Source organism: Condylura cristata, unplaced genomic scaffold (assembly GCF_000260355.1).
Source record: "Condylura cristata isolate star-nosed mole 26May11 unplaced genomic scaffold, ConCri1.0 scaffold00006, whole genome shotgun sequence".
Taxonomy (NCBI): Eukaryota; Metazoa; Chordata; class Mammalia; order Eulipotyphla; family Talpidae; genus Condylura; species Condylura cristata.
In genome coordinates this window covers 4,045,867-4,062,175 of record NW_004567107.1, presented here as the reverse complement: position 1 = coordinate 4,062,175, position 16,309 = coordinate 4,045,867, and the positions used below count along the sequence as shown (strand labels likewise).

General features: G+C 56.4%; 1 protein-coding gene across 7 annotated transcripts; it reads right to left on the bottom strand.

The window, feature by feature from the left end:
• Positions 1 to 564: 564 nt before the first annotated feature.
• Positions 565 to 16,051, bottom strand: CCBL1 (cysteine conjugate-beta lyase, cytoplasmic). Of its 7 annotated transcripts, none has more exons than XM_012721582.1 (14): positions 15,993 to 16,049; positions 10,067 to 10,222; positions 8,022 to 8,080; positions 5,928 to 6,075; positions 4,283 to 4,432; positions 4,116 to 4,208; positions 3,797 to 3,925; positions 2,665 to 2,794; positions 2,317 to 2,393; positions 2,103 to 2,192; positions 1,811 to 1,997; positions 1,657 to 1,736; positions 1,082 to 1,168; positions 565 to 990 (listed from the first exon to the last, which is right to left on the bottom strand). In XM_012721582.1, exons 2-14 carry the CDS (start codon positions 10,160 to 10,162, stop codon positions 925 to 927), a joined length of 1,392 nt encoding a protein of 463 aa, XP_012577036.1. In that variant the 5' UTR covers positions 10,163 to 10,222; positions 15,993 to 16,049; the 3' UTR covers positions 565 to 924. The 7 variants fall into 7 exon arrangements, with proteins under 7 accessions (XP_012577036.1, XP_012577039.1, XP_012577038.1 ...); XM_012721585.1 differs by having other exon boundaries at positions 2,665 to 2,785; positions 15,993 to 16,048; XM_012721584.1 differs by having other exon boundaries at positions 4,122 to 4,208; positions 15,993 to 16,048.
• Between the last annotated feature and the right edge of the window lie 258 nt (positions 16,052 to 16,309).

The following is a 16,309-nucleotide window of genomic DNA, read 5'->3' as shown; positions in this document are numbered from 1 at the left end:
TCGGAGTGGGCAACGCCTGGGCGGTCACTTCATCCAGGTCTGTATAGATTCTTCATTTACTCCTTCTCTTTTAATTAATACTTCATTTTAAAAGATTCCCTTTATTTATGCATACAAGTACTGGGGTACAGGCCAGTTCTTGGGAGAGGATCCCCAGACAGTGGGGAGCAGAACAGGCGGATGGACCGAAACACACTGCTGAGGGGGCAGCAGGAGACCTGAGAGATTTGCTGCGTGCTGGGGGTCACTCCCTGGCCAGGGATCGAACTGGTGCTGCAGTAGCTGCAGACAGCTTCATGGCGCTATTCTTTAACCTGTTTAGGTGGGGCTTCAGGGTGGTGGCGCTGAGACTTAACCCCTAGGCTGTCAGGGAGGACCCTGCTTATATTATTAGTGAGTTGTGGCCAGACAAGTCACAAGTGTTTCCACTTCTTTGGGCCTTGATTCTGTGTCACCAAAAACATTTATACCATGAGGGGCGGCAGATCTGTGACTCACTGAGCTGATGAGTCCTCATCAGCCATCACACCAGGGCGTAGAGCACAGAGAAGCAGCCAATGAGTGTGTGAATAACTTAACATTTTATTATGGGCAGAAAGTACTGGTTTGAAGACTCAAGCCTAAAGGCCGCTTTCTGTGATCAAAGGGAGATAAGAAAAGGGAGGGGTGCCCGAGTCTGGGGCCTGTGCAGGCTTGGGGCAGGGCTGGGATTCAGGGTCCTAAGACCCTACACCCTGACCCAAGGGAGAAACACAGGTCAGGGAGACAGAAATAGAGACCCAGGGGCTGCCTGACCCCCCAAGACCAAGGAGGAGGGCTCCTCTATCTGCCTCTATCCACCTCCAACCTGGAAAGGGCTGAAACCTGTACCAAGACAGAGCCCAGTGCAGCCTCTGGGACAGGCCAGGCAGGCCTGGGGCAACTTCAGGGCCTGAGATCCTCCTTCCACTTCTGCAGCCTCCTGTCCATGGCCTGGAGCGTGGCTTCATCCTGCGCCAGCATGGACTGGTCAGACCCCCTCTCCCAGGTCCCCAGCGGGCCTTGGGAAGCTTGGGGGTGCTTCTTTCCCCCTGCCCTTTACCTTCACAAAACAGAAGCGGATATAGTGGTCAAAGTTCTTCTGTTGTGGTGCGCTGAAGAACACAGACACTGGAATGGCTGCCAGGCCCTGGGAGGAGGAAGCCCATGTCTCAGTGCGGCCCTTGGGCCACCAGCCTCAACTCCAGGGGACAGTGGTTCCCAGGATGGGGGTGAGGGAAGAAAGTTAGCTTCAGTGCAGCCCTTCCGGTACTGAGGCAAGGTGGCAGGAAAGTATCCCAGGGCATCCTTTCAGGTCCCTCCCGTGTAGAGAGGGAAGTTGGAGGCCAAGAGCGCAAGACAGGGAAGGACCAGAGAATGAGAAACCCTTTTGAATTGCAGGTCTGAGCTGGGTGGGCTCGCTCCTCACTGTCCAGCTGGGAAGACAGGCTGATGGGCAGGGTTCCTGTCAGCACACACGGCACCTCCATGCAATTAAAAACCAGCTCCCTGCTCCTTGAAGTGAAGGCTGCCCTCTACCAGGGCTGATGGCAGAGGCTGGACTGGATTTTGGGCGCCCTTGAGCAGTGCACAACCTGTAAAACCGTACACAGGGGCCCTGGCAGCGGCCCAGCTCACCTTGTTCTTGATCATCCACTTGACGAAGCATCTGTCATAGGGCTCATCCCCAGCACCAGGCAGGTTGGGCATCCTCTTCTCTGGAGAGAGAAAGGCAGGCTGAGCCAGCACCTCCAGCCCGCCTGCTCTGCCCAGCCTGGTCCGTCCTACTCACTGAAGTCTGAGATGTCTGTGACCAGGAAGTAGCTGCCCTGGGGGACCACGGGCCTGAGGCCCACGGACTGCAGGCTCCGTATCATGTGATCGCGGCAATGCTGGATGGTCCTCGGGAGCTGCACGAAGTAGCTGCTGGGCTGGCCGAAGTGCTGCTGCTCCCGCTCGAAGTTCAGAGCCACTGCGGCCTGGCGGGCGCATGCGCAATGCCAGTGAGGGATGCCCCCCAGCCAGCTGGGGATCTTTCTTGTTCCTCCCCTCCCCCAATATGAGGCTCCGCACCCCCCCCTCACCTGGGCCTGTGTGGGGCAGTGATAGATGGAGTTCTGGTGAACGGTGCGCAGGTGCTTCATGAGATGATCTGGACCCAGGACCCAGCCCACCTGGACCAGGAACACAGGTCGGCAGTAAGCCCAGAGCCTGGCAGGAGCCTGTCTTAACTCCCAGGCCCACCTGGCCTGCCAGGTAGAATGGGGCAGCAAGTTACCCCCACCCTTGGGGACTCACTTTCCAGCCCGTGGTGCTGAAGGTCTTGCCAGCGCTGCCAATGGTCAGGGTGCGTTCCCACATGCCAGGGAGGCTGGCTGCCCAGGGAAAAGAACAGTTGCTGAGATGGGGCTGCGAGTGAGGGGTGGCCAGGCCCCAGCGGGCAATCCTAGGTGCCCATGCTGTGGACCCCTGGCCCATGCTCAGCCGTCTGCGGCCAACTCACTTCATCTCACCCTCTGACAACCCAGCGGGCAGAAGTGACCGTCCCCCCACCCGCCTCCTGCCTCCTGCTAAGCACTAGGCCCTGATTGGGCTCAAGGGCCTGCACAGGTGTCCAGGCAGGGTCCCCCGGGGCGCTGGGCTCACCGATGCTGATGTGCTGGTGCCCATCAAACACCAGCCACTGATAGACCTCGTCGGTGACACACACCACGTCGTGCTGCTGGCACAGGCCGGCCACCAGCTCCAGCTCTGCCCTGGAGTACACCTGTGGGCCCTCCCCAACAGAGCCTGCTGAGAGGAGCCGGGAGCTGGCCGGCCTGTGCAGGGGCTCTTTTTCTGTCCCATGCTACTGAGTGCCCACTGGTAGTGAGATGGTAGAGAATATGTCTAGTGGTCCCTACCCTGGCTCCTGGCACAGCTCCGGAAATCACTTTCTAAGTGGTGAAGGCACCAGGAGCCTAACGTTTATCTTTGATCTGTCCCTGACCAGGCTCCTGAACCATCTGATGGGGTCCAGGATGGGGACAGGGCATCAGAAAGACCAAATGTTAATTCGAAGCTCCATGTTTTCAGCTCCCCTTCCCCCCACTTCTCCAGAGAGGAGGAGCTGAAAGGGAGCTAAAAATTTCCAAGGAAGCCCCCATAAAAACCCGATAGTAGGGGGTGCTGAGAGCTCCCAGAAGGGGGGGTGTTCCCCCACCCCCGGGGAACAGTTTCCTGATGTTGGGACAGCTATTCATCTGTAAACTTGGTCCTATCTTTTAATCAACCAAAAATGTGTCTCCACGTCCCATGAGTAAACTAACTGAACTTGAGGGGGGGCTGGCCACGCATGCGCACCTGCGCTCACCCCCCGCGCCCCGTCTTCTCCAGGGAAACAGCGTCAGCACGAGTTAAAGTGACTCTACTTGTAGGACCCAGCTGGTGCTCCGGGTCTGCGTCGGGCTGAGGGGCGTGAGGTGGGAGTGTGTGAGAGCAAAGGGGAACAGGAGGAAGGTGGGGTTCTCTGTGACCTGGCTCTGCCATGTTCCCATTTGACATATGGGAAGTCCCTGTCCCGGGGTCACAGGGCTGAGTGGGGCACCCGGCCTGCTCCATCACCCCACCTGATACTCCCCTGAGCACATCTATCCTGTCCCTGGGGCCTCCGTCCCTCCCACTGCACGGATGAAGAAACTGAGGCCCCAGAGCAGCCACCTAGTGACAGCGCTGGGGCCTGGATCCAGCCTACAGAAGCCCTGAACAGGGGTCTCTGAACAGGGGTCTCCCGAGTTACCTTTCCCAAAGGGTTGTTGGGGGTGTTGAGGATTAGGACTTTGGTGCGAGGTGAGAACTTGCTGGCCAGCTCTTCAGGGTCCAGTCGCCAGTTGCTGCTGTTCTCCAGCTTCCCATCCTCAGCGGGGCTCTGGAAGAGGAAGTAGAAGGGGGTAGCAACACTCCCCAAACAATGCTGGGGCTCTGGCCTTCCCCTCCGAATAGTCCCCATCCCCGCACTCGCCACCACTGCACGCCCTGAGCTGGAGAAACTGGCCTCCTGCATCTCCTTCCTTCTTCCCATCTCCCAGGGAGATGCCCACCCACACCCCAAGCAGTACCCTCACCGGCCTCAGGGACACAAACACGGGGCGACCCCCTGCCATCAAGGTCATGGGTTCATAGCAGTCGAAAAAAGGCTCAATGATGATGACCTGGTAGGAGGGTCAGAGATCAGGGTCAGGACCACCCTGACCCTTCCCATCCAGCCCAGACCCTGCTTGCTCACCTCGTCTCCTTCATCCACCAAGGCCTGGAAGGTTGTGAACAGGGCCCCATAGGCGCCCACGGTCACCAGCACGTTCGTGAGCGGGTCTATCTCCTGTCCTAGCAGCTTCCCAAAGAAACTTGCCAGGATCTTTGTCAGTGGTGGGTAACCCTGCAGGACAGCAGGGGTCAGCTGCCTGGTGGCCTGGGCACCCCCTCCTGTTCAGTGGCCCCCAGGCAATTCTAGCACCTTCTAGCAGCAGGCTAGGGGGTACAGTCAGCCCCTGTGGGGTGAATTGTTTCATCTCTTCCGCTAGCCTTTGCCACAAGCCTCTTCTGTGCCAGGCCTGGTATTTGGCAGGGCACCAGAGAGCAGAGAGTGTGTTTGCACAGCACCCAGGAAGCAGTGGCAACCATGCCTAGGCCTCCGTGGAGGTCTAGACACACATTGGTCTTTACCTGTGTGCCTTACGTGTGAGGTATTACTTCATGACCACCATTTGACAGGCAGGAATAGAGAGGCCCAAAGAAAGGAAATGACTTACCAAAGGCCACCCACAGGTGAGGTGTAGGACTAGGACCTTAGGCTGCAGCTTGATGTGCACCCACTTTGAGAGGAAGATTGAACCTGTGTGTTTGCTGAGGACCCTTAGAAAGCACTCAAGGCTAAGCCAAGTGCCAAAGCCTAAACTAAGTAACAAAACTACCTTAATAAACTAATCTAAATAACACAAAGCCTGACCTAACCACAGTTCTGTATAGCATAATTTACCATGAGCAAAGTTAATAGCCAAAGAAAAAACACCACAATGTAAGAGAATGAAGCAAGAGATATTTGATATATAAAGGGTTTCTGCAAGGCAGTAAGACAGAGCTACAGCCTCAAGTTAAAAATGAGGTAGGTCGGCCCTGCCTGGTGGTGCAGCGGGTTAAAGCGCTGCACTGAGAATCTAAAGCCACTTCCGCATAAGTTGGATTCCCGCCTGCCCCGGAGGTGACCACATGGCCCGGCAGACCTCTCCTGACCCACCCGCTGCTCCCCTCAGCAGTGTACTTTGTAGATCTGCCTGTTCTGCTCCCCACTCGGTCTTTGGTGAACCCTCTCGCAGCCCCTGAGCCTCTGGCCTGTACCCCAGTTCTGTATGCACAAATAAATAAATCTTTAAAAAAAGAAAAATGAGCTAGGTCATGAAAGATAAATTGCTGATGCCTGTGATGCAAATGAAAAGGATGATAATGGAGGGAAAACCAAACAAAAGCAATACTGAAATACTAGACCTTTAAGATATAAAACAGATTCATGATTCTTGCCACAGTTGGCAACAAGTTTAACCCAAAGTATGGATGATCCTGCAGACTCTGAGCCCAGTGGTTGGGTAGGGAACTTCCTGAGGGAAATTTGACAAATTTCACACATTTATATGCTTAGGCCCTTTGATTCTCCAGTTTCACTTCCAGGAATTGATGTCAGTAATACCTGAGAGTGGCAGAGCAAATAATGAGCAACCTGAACCATTCCACCAACATAGCGCTGGTTAAACAAGACCACACAGCACATCTAGGTGATGGAATATTATACAGCCATTAAAAAGAATAAGGCTTTTGTCCCCAGGGACTCCTCTGAGGCTGTGTGGGGGGGAGTACCCTGGAGGCACTGGGAGACTCACGAAAGCCTTGGTGTACTGGTTGAGCATGAAGTCCCCGCTGACAGCTTGCTGGAAGGCTTCTACTGCAAAGTCTGGGGGTGGGAAGTCAGGGAAGCCCTGTCCCAAGTTCACGACATCATATTCAGCGGCGAGTCTGCTGTACTCCACCCTGGTGACAAAGGCGCTGTCACCACAAGTTTCCCCTCACCCCCAACCTGGACTACTGCCAGCTTGCAGGGCCAGGGGAGCAAGGCACTGGGTTCATTCTAGAAAGACTATAGCCAATTAGCATCCGCCCTGACCTGAAGAATTGTGTGAGGATCACATTTTGAGACTTGGTGCTCTGGCCACTGTGCAAATTGCCTAGCCTTGGGCATTCAAACTTTTTTGACTAGGAGCCAAGATAAGGAAACATCCTTATAGCCAACTGCAGAGGGCGCCAATAAGGAGGCAACACAGCTCTGGCAGAATTTCAGCTTATTCTGGCCTATACTATCTAGAAACTTAGGCCTCCTAGAAGGCTCTCACGACTCACTGACGCCCTCCTGTGACCCATGAAGGCTAGGGGTGACTTGCCCACAGCCTCCTGGTTAGTGGGTGGCTCAGTCACATCTGTCTGAATCCAAGCCTGTGCTGTGGCCATGCCTAAAATCAGCCATCTCCTCCCCAGAATGCCACAGTGCCCCTGAAGACACAGAGTTGCCGAGGCTCAGAGAGCCAGTGACCTGCCCAGAGTCACAGCACCTAGCGGCAGGGTGTGTGTGCTCCTTGGTGACAGACTGAGGAGCCAGGACCTCTGGGTTGGGTCTCCAGGGTCCAGATCTTGGGGCCACCACCTGGGGGTCAGCAGGGGCCTGGGGTCCCTTTTAGTGTTTGTCCCTCTCTGGTTCTAGCTCCTTCTCCGTCCATCTCTGCAGATGGAGTCTTGGCCTCGGTCTCCCCTGCACAATGGTTGTTGGGCCTGGGGGTCAGGAGTCTCCCTGTCTCTCCCAGCCTCCCTCTGCGCCACTTCTCCCCTTCTCAGGTGGCCTTTATTGATACTGAGAGGGCAGATGGCAGCCTGAGGCTTGGGACAATGATAGCCTGATTTGGACTCGGGAAGGGCCTCTGGTTTTCCCCCTCGCCCCCATCCCACAATTCCCTCATCCCAAATGTCAGGGGACACCCAAGACCAAAAGAAGTAGTTGAGGGTCTTTCCTGGTGGTCCGCGGGTTAAAGGGCAGCACTATGAAGCATACTGCAGCAAAAACTGACCCCCAGGGCGCAGCAGACCTCTCCAGTCTCCCAGCTGCTCCCCTCAGCAGCGGATTCAGTGGATCAGCCTGTTCTGCATCCCCCTCTCTCTGGTAAATCCTCTCATCCCCCATCTCTGGCCTGTACCCCAGTTCTTACGTGCTTTTTAATAATCTCTTAAAAAGATTTCTTTGTTTATGCATACAGAACTGGGGTGAGGGGTGGTGAGAGGATTCACCAGACAGGCAGACTGATGAAGCACACTGCTGAGCGGCACAGTGGGGAGACAGGAGAGGTCTGCCGCGCCATGTGGGTCACTGCCTGGGATGGGACTCACAGCGCTGCGTTTTAACAGTTGCACCCCACCAGGGAGGGCCCAATAAATAAATCTTAAAAAAAAAAAAAAGGTATTTATCTCTGTGAAGCACAGTGCTGTATGGGAGTGGGAAGGGGTGAGTAAAAGAAAAAAGTTCTGATTTTTGGAAAAGCAACAACTGACAACTTAAAAAAAATGAAACCACAATCCACAGAGCCGTCTCTCCCTGGCCAAAAGTGTGCGTGGCCGCAGGCTCCCCTGGGGTTTGGAACCAGCAGCAGATAAGATCTGACCGGCTCAGCCAGGCTGCCCTCGCCTGCAGCCTGAGCTGCCGTGAGGCCCATGGCTCCCAGAAGCATGGGGGGTCGCGCTGCGCACCCATAGCGGCGCCTCCTCCAGGGCCTGGCGGGGCGTCCCAGAGCCCCCTCGCAGCTGGGGCCCGTGCCACAGCCCAGCCCGGCAAAGCTGAGATTCGAGCTGCGCGCGCCGCCCTGGGTCTCGGCTCTCCCGGGGCGGGTGTGCGCCCCGCGACGCCAAACCCAGGCCCGCCCGGCCCGGCCGCTTACCACGGGTTGTGGTCGATCCCGTCCAGTCTTCGGGCGGGCAGCCGCTTGGCCATGGTGAGCTGCGGACAGGCAGGGGCAGGTCGGTCCTGGCGGCCCCGGGGGGAGGAGGTGGGGCTTAGTGCCCCCAGCGCGGCCAGCCTCGCCTAACCGGCTCCTCCGCTCGGAAATGGCAGCCCCTTTGGCCCAGTTATACTTTGCCCCTGGAAGGGCAGGGGGCGGAGAAGGGCTGGGAGGGGGCGGGTGGGAACAGGGAAGGACAAGGGGCGGGCGGGTGACAGCAGCTTCTGGGCAGAGGTCTCAGTACGCTCGTCCCTTCTCAGAGCCACCTGGCCCGGCCTGCTTTATGGGCTGAAATGGCGGGAGTCCTGTCAGCGGGGCCTGACAAGTTCAAGGACACACAACCAAATACCCAGGCTCAGGCTATTTTGAGACCAGGAGGGCATTTTCTTCCTCCTGTGAAGGGGACACCATTCAGGCCTGGGCGAAGTTCAGGGGTCGCCACCCTACCCCATATTCCTCCAGTCCAGTTATCCCCTCAGATTCAGGTCCTAAGTCACTGGACTGGTGGCTGAGTGGCTCCTGGCCTCAGTCTCCCCATCACTGGGATAGGAGCACAGGCTTTGTGGTCCCCGGAACCTTCTGGTCCTGTGGGTTTGAGTCTCCATGTGTAACAGGGTGGCCCCCAAGAGGCTGAGTGGGCAGGGGCGTTACTGTCCTCGGTCACCTGCTGGGGTAGCAGTAGAGCAAACTGTCTCACGATCTTGCATGGTCCCCACTGATGGAGGTGTCACGTGACCCCCCACCTAGAGCTGCAGACCTTGCGTTTCTGGGAGGTTGGGGGCCTGCCTCGAGGACTGAGGAGCAGCTGGACAGGAGCTGGTCAGAGGGGTGCCCCAGGGCACCTAGGATCTCCATGGGGAGGATGGGCCTGGCTCCTGCTGGGGCTTCACCAACTCCAGCGGTCCCCTCCCTTCCCCGACTCCCCGATAGCCTCCACGGCCAGCACTCTGTACGCATCAAAACTGTTGAAAATGGGAGGGTGACTCCTGCCAAGGAAAATCATGTGATAGCCAGAATGTTGGTGGTAATTATCGTGGGTTAGTGGGTTAACAGATCTAGTTTTCTTAGTTTCCAGATTTTCTAAAACAGGATTTAGTTTGATGATTTTAAAATGTGGAAGAATCACAGTTGAGAAGAATATTTATCATATGATCTACTGATACCAACAGGAGGCTATATGCGTGCAGTATGGCTAAGCCTTGTATACAAACACCCTCAGATCTGTGTCTGTACGTGGTGGGTTTGCAGGTGATTCAATTTCATACATGAGCGTCTCTGTTTCTAAGTCTTCTGTCGAGAGCATCCCGTACGTGGTTGATTCTGAACTCAACATTTTCCCCACACGGCACCTCTGCATTCGATCGCTTTCATTGATGTTTGTGTTTTCCCTCTACTGCCCATAAAACAGCAGTGCATCTTACAATTGATGGCATCGTGGCTTCAGTGAGACAAGGAATTATTTTTGAGTTGTCAGTGCATCCTATTAAAAAATACTAATAAAGAGGAGATGGGTACGGGGGGTGGGAAGGAGAGGGTAAAAGTTGGCGGGAAGAATTGTGAAGAGGGCTGGACTAGTGCTGCGGAGAGAAAGAACAGAGGTGAGAGGAGAAGGCTGAGTTTAGGAAGGAAATAAAAATATAGGGGAACCCTGGACACTTGGGATACTCAAAGGAGAGACCTTCGGGCGTCACGGCATCTGCGTGATGAACCAGTGCCAGTTTGCGGCTGTGGACTTGCTCACCCCTTACGGAGCATCTGCTGGGTGCTGGGTGCTGGGCTGGGCGTGGGCGGCAGCAACAGCTGCCAGCTATTCGCATGCAGAGCTACAAGTTCTAGGTTAGAGACAAGGGCAAAGGAAGGGTCTGTCCAGGCTGCAGCCAGGGAAGGTTCCTGAAAGAGGAGACCCATGGGCTGAAGCCAGAACCAAGGCAGGCGCTAGGAGCCCGAGGGCATGCAGTGGGCAGAGTGCGGGGTAGAGCACTTACAGTCTGGTGCAAGCACTGGGCGGCAGAAGCTCCAGCCTTCTTTCCCTGGAGGGGCCCCACCAGGTGCAAACAGATGGCTGCCGCATTCCTGAACATGCTTCCTAGAGCTGAGGGACACTGCCGGCGTGTCCGGGGCAGGGGAGGGAGGCGAGCGCCCTGGCCAGAAAAGGCTAATAATTAGCAAGTGGTCATGGGTGCCAGGCAGAGTGACATATGCCAGTGCTTTCTTGCACGATCACCCCTCAGTCTTTGCAACTACCCTGATCAACTCTCCTCCCCGCTGCCCTCCAGCAACCGGAGTGGCCTTGAACCTTGTGAGTCCTCACTAATGCCAGAATCACCCAGGTGAAGACCCACAGAGGGCCCCGTGATCTTGTGATTTATAAGAAAACAATACATTGGTCATTCAGATGACCAAAATAAACTTTTTCGAAGTATTTGGCCTTTACTCAGAGTTCCAGTGGCCAGTTCTCAGAAGAGTGACTTTTGGATAGGGGCTCGTTGCCAGGGCAGTTGGCAATGTGATTAGAGGTTGGAACTTTCTGTCCCACCCCCTGAGACTCCCAGGGAGAGATGTGCGGATGGAGGAGGTTGATCAGTTAACCTGGTCAATGATGTCATCAACCCGCCTACGTGACAAGGCCTCCAGAAACAACCAACAGGACCTGCCTGGAGAGGCATGGGAGTTGCGCCTTCTCGCCATGCCTTATCTGTGCATCTCGTGTCTTATATCGAGCTGTTCCTAGATTACGTTTCTGTAGTAAATGGGAAATCTTGGGTGTGGTGGCTGTGGTCTCTGTGACGCCCAGCAGCCTGATGACTGAGGGACTCTGCTCTAAAGCCTGCTCGTTCGTGCTGAGGCCCTTCTTCCAACTTAGCGCTGGGTCTTGGACTTAAAGTGTAAATGAGTGTAATACTATTTAACCTACTATTCAAGGGATTACATGGGTTAAAAATTGTAAGAAAAATGGTGGGAGTGAAGGTATGCAACGACATCACTATCATAAAAGAATAAAATAATTTCTTGTCCAAACCAGGATACATTTTTAGGAGTAAAAGAGCAGCATGGATAAGCACGCAGAGACAGCAGGTCTCCGTAAGGACCCTTCTAGAAAACCAGGCTCCTCCAGGGAAACAGAACGCTGCAGGCACACTTCAGAGGCTCGCTGTAGGAATTGGCTCACATGTGCTAGAGACCAATCAGTGCCTCAGTCTGCAGTGCTCATGCTGGAGAACCAGAAGGCTGGTGGGATAATTCAGTCCGAATCCAAGGTCTAAACACCAGTGAACCAATGTTAGACGCTCCAGTCCTCGTTCAAAGACCCAAGAATTAGGGGGTCAATGGTCCCAAGTCTCTGAGGCAGGCTGTTTGGTCCTGGGACTTTCTGAGAACCGCAGTGCTGTCTGAGAAGCTTCCAGCCTGCCCACCTCCCCTCTCCCCACCGCCAAGGGGGTCAGAGCCAGAGCCCGCCAATGCCTGCTTCCTCTGCTGCCCCCTCCCCAAGCCCTCCAAGTATCTTGCCCTAACAAATCTCTTGTCTGTCTCAGCCCATCCCTTCTCAGAAGTTGTGTCAACATAGCCATGAAAAAGAAAGGCGTGATTGGGGGTTGGGTCAGTTCTAGATTAAGAGACACAACAAGCAAGGGAAGGTTTGCTGGGGCCCGGATGGGTGACAGCGAGGGCGGTGCAAGAGGCCTGGGACCAGCTGGAGAGACTCAGTAGGGCCCATGACTGGATGACCATGGTGCCTGGGGCTGGAGGTGGTCTGCTCCGGTGAGGGCCTTGGGTGGAAAGCAGGCTGGGATTTCCCCACAGGGGCCCCAGGGCAGAGGGCGGTGTGCTCCTGGGCGGCAGGTCAGCTTGCCCAACTCTGAGCGCCACCCAGGTGTGGGCCAGGGCAAAGGCTTTGTACCAGGCAGACCTTGGCTGTGTGAACCGAGGCAGGCCATTTCACCTCTCTGAATGTTAGTTTCCCTATAAAATGACAATTCATTACTGCCTGACAGATGCCAATTGAGAGCAGGCACTGTGCAAACCCCCAATTGCCATGACATGGCACATGGGTGAGAAGTGTGGGTCTGCTCCCCCTTGCTGGCAGGCAGACTTTTCCCTCAGACTTTCTGGGGAGAGAGGGACGGAGTGCCTGCAGTACTTTGAGGAGTCCATATAAATGCTTTAATTACCTCTAAAGACAAAGCTGGAGGGGAGGTGTTTGGGTGCTGGGTGGAGGTGGTGGGTGAGCCCGTTGTTCCTGGAACTGCCAGCAGGGGGCGCTCGGGATTAGCCTTGTGGAGACAGGGCAGCTGGAGGTGTTTCTGCCTCAGAGGGAAGGTGACAGGAGGCAGCACAACCGAGCGTCTGTAGCTTGTCTGAGCTGAAGGACCCAGCAGTGGCAGGATTTGAAAGAGGAGGTGAGAGGGCCTGTCAGCCCGCCGGCATGTCTGGCAGTTTCAAAGCGAGTTGTGGGTAGAAGAGCAAGTGGCAGAATCCCTACTTGATGCACACGCTCGGTTAGTAGAACATGCCAGCCGAGGGACTGACACTGAACTGACCAGTGACTCTTGTCGCCTCCAAAGCAAGGATGGTTTGATTACGTATCTGGCACGAGGATGTTTCCACAGCCTCAGTATTAATACACTTCTATACACTTCTGCCCAATGATTAAACATTCCTGAATATCATTTCTGAAATGAGAATAATGAGCCCTGCCACAGGGGTGTAAAGAGCATCAGAGATCACACACAAAATCACTTCAAGGGCGCCTGAGAGAACCAGCAGATGCCATCATTATTGTCACTGCTTAAACAGAAGCCTCACAGAAGCCCAGCCCCTGGGCAGCACCCGGGAGGCCACCCGCCTAGAGAGAGAGGACTGCACCAGATGACCTTTTGGACACCACCCAGCAGAGCTCCCCAGGCGTCTCATCACTCAGGCCTCCAGCTGCCAGCCCAGGCGCCAGGGGCCAGTGCCCGCCCCCAGCACACGCCTCCACCAGCCTGGCCGTTACTGGCCCCTCCTTGGCCGGAAGGCGCCACCACTCGTGACCGACAGGAGGCCTCTTGTTCCCCTGTGGTGGCTGATGTCAGTTATCCCTCTGTTGGACAGGCCTCGCCAGGCAGTGTGGGTTGGTGTGGGGGAAAGTCCACGGCCACCTCAGCACAGCCTTTGAACTGGTCTGGGCCCAACATTGCCACAGACGCGCTGACTCTTCAGAAGGAGCAAATCCTTTGCTTTTGAACGGAGACCGCCCACCTCTGCCCGAGCTGCCTGGCTGACCCAGGCCCTCCCCGGCAAGACTCCCCTGAAGGCAGAAGCCACTTACTCTGAGCTGCCCCCACGCTGGAGCCTCTAGTCTTCACGACATTGTGCCCGAGCTGCTCGAGAGAACAGAGCAGGCTCGCCAGGCAGAGAGTGCCCGTGCTGGGGTCAGACCCTGGTTTCCTGCTTCCAAGGTCCCAACTCTCCCCCAAAAGTCCTTTCAGAGATGGGTGCTGCCACCTCCACCTGCCCCCATCTGCAGGAGTCCGTCAGCCTCTCGGGGACGGGAGCCATGCCTTGTCCAGCTTCTGCCTGCGTGGCGGTGTGGAGGGCGGGTGAGGTGAGCTTGGCGTTGCCGGCGGGCCCCATGTCACCTGTCAGTTCTCTGCAGTAAGGACAGCTGGGTTTGGTATTTCTCAACAGTGGCACACTTGGTATTTGGGGGTGAGTAACTCTTTAGAGGGCAGGTTTGGGGGCCTAGAAGGATGTTTCGTGCCTGCTAGGAGCCCCCTAGTTTATAAAACAATACCAGTCACTGCAGGTCTGGGGAAGCGTGTCCCGGCAGACCAGTCTGTTGTGCAGACTGCCACAGAAGCTGAGCGCATAGAGCTGGACCTGGCTAAACAGACCAGGCTCCCCTGTCCCAGCGACAGGACCTTGATCGGGCCATTCCAGTCTCTGAGGCTCAGCTTCCTTGTCTTGTCCACAGAATGGAGACATTAATAAGTACCCCATCTTCCACAGAAAGCATTCTACCCAGGTCCTGCCAGTGACAGCGAGCTACTGACTGAAATCTCTAAGGCTCTCCATCAGCATGAATAACCAAAGTCTCCTTTCTGGTAAGCAATCCTGGTTTTCACTTTGTATCTAAAAGCAGAGTAGGTATCTAGGAGACAAGCCTCTGGTGAAAACTCCAGCGTGGATGGCTGCTTCCCTGGGCTGGGGTGGGGCAGGCTGTCTGCAGCGATGGGGCAGGCCCTCAGGCTTATCCAACCCTGTGACTTTGGAATTGGCAGCAGAGGGGAATGCCATCTGGAGCAGACTGGGTGTCTGGTCCCGGGGGGGAGGCGGGGGGCCCAGGAATGAGACGGATTGTAGGTAGCCCCTCCCTCCTGGCATGGGACCCAGATCCGACTGCACTGCCTCTCTTGGGGATACTTCCGCTCATACACCACACCAGGCAGGACACGAGAGTCCCACCAGCTCTACAGCCCGAGGAACGGACTCGGATCAAGGAAATGACTTACCCGAAGTCGGAATCCTAGAAAAGCACAGGGCGCCCCACCTCTGAGTCTGAGCTTGAACCATTGTCCAGGAATGAAGACGTGGGGTGAGGATATGGGAAAGCTTCAGGGGCCCCGCAGTGGAGGACATGGACCCACGTGTTAGGGATGGGGTGGGGGCGAGTCCTCCTATGTAGCTGGAGTGACTCAGACCTGCTGGCTACAGAAAGGGGGCGGGTCACAACCAGCTAGAGGAGGCTAGAGCCGTCGGAGGCTAGAACAGTCGGAGGCTAGAACAGTCAGAACCTAGAACAGTCGGAGGCTAGAACAGTCGGAGCCTAGAACGGTCAGAGGCTAGATCGGTGGGAGGCTAGAACAGTTGCAGCCTAGAACAGCCAGAACTTAGAACAGTCGGAGCCTAGAACGGTCGGAGGCTAGAACAGCGGAGGCTAGAACAGTCAAAGGCTAGAACAGCGGAGGCTAGAACAGCGGAGGCTAGAACAGCGGAGGCTAGAACAGCCGTAGGCACTGGCCTGGGCCTGTGCTCACTCCACACTTCAGCCTGGCTCCTATGTATTCCACCTGTTGGCCCAGTAAACAGCCAATTAGCAGTTACTGGATAACTGCAGAGTGCCAGGTCGCCAGCTGGCTGCTGAATGTTGATTAAAAAAAACTTCTAGGTAGGGAGAAGGCTGGAACTGAGTGCTAAAACCCTCTGGCTCAAATTCCAGCCCTTTCACCTCCTGAAGTTCCTCCTCTAAAAGCAGAAAAGACCTCCCAGCTGACAACTGAAACCAGACGCGGGCTAAGCCCTGGATGGCGAGAGCCCTATCTTCTTCTTCATCCAGTTTTTGAAACAACCAGACCGTGCCCGCGGTAGCCAATTCTTGCCCCTTGCCCCGTACCCAGGACCCCAGTTCTCCTCCGTCCACAGCGAACCACTCCGGGGCTCTTCCAGATGGCCGTGCGCGCACCACAGAGGCGCGCACCCCAACGCGTCCTCCACGAACCGTGGGGTACAGCGGAGCTCCACAGTGGAGCATGCCGGCCCATGTTGGTGCATACAACATTTCTGTTTTAGGGCCGTTTCCGCGGGACGGATTATTTTGAACGCGGTTGCTACGATCAGTTTGGGAACCGGAGGACGAGGGACCCCCAGAGCTGAGAGCTGGAGTATGAGGGCAGCTTCCAGCCGGGGCTCCCCGCCGGTATGGCTGCGAAGGTGGGGATGTGGGTGCAGAAAGGACTAACCCGAGGGTCCCCGCGTCCGAGTGCCAGCGTTGAGCGCGCGCGCGCCTTACTCCCGCGAGCTGGGTCAACCCTCCGCGCAGCCCCCAGTTTTACCAGCAGCACCGAAGGCAGCGAGTACTCGGGCCAGTCGAGCTCGGTACCATCCCCAGGCCCGCCGACCTCGGGCAGCCACACCCAGGCACCCGCTACTCACCCCCGCCTCGGCCGCGCCACTCTTCGTCCCCCGGCGCACCCCGAAGGTTACAGCCGTCGCTGTCCCTTTAAGGGGGCCGAGTCCCGGCTCCGCTACTTCCGCCCCCAAGCAACATGGCGCCAGCCCCCGGCGGGAGGTGGGCGTGAAGGTGCGTGGAGAGCGCCCCTCAAAAAGATGGCGACGCCCTGGCCTCCGTGTTCGCGCCGGCGGTGACGTCATTTCCGGGGCGGAGGAGGCTGAGTGGTGCAGTGAGGGACAAACAAAAGGAGGCGCCGGAGGGGCGCAGCGGCCGGCGGCGGGACGGAGCGGCGGGGGCC

Excerpts from the sequence above, each read along its gene's own strand:
- CCBL1 (XM_012721582.1), bottom strand. The coding sequence starts at position 10,162 with ATGTTCAGGAATGCGGCAGCCATCTGTTTGCACCTGGTGGGGCCCCTC. Across the intron at positions 6,076-8,021 it reads GGGATCGACCACAACCCGTG|GGTGGAGTACAGCAGACTCG; the intron begins GTAAGCGGCCGG and ends CTTTGTCACCAG. Across the intron at positions 1,737-1,810 it reads CACAGACATCTCAGACTTCA|AGAAGAGGATGCCCAACCTG; the intron begins GTGAGTAGGACG and ends TTCTCTCTCCAG.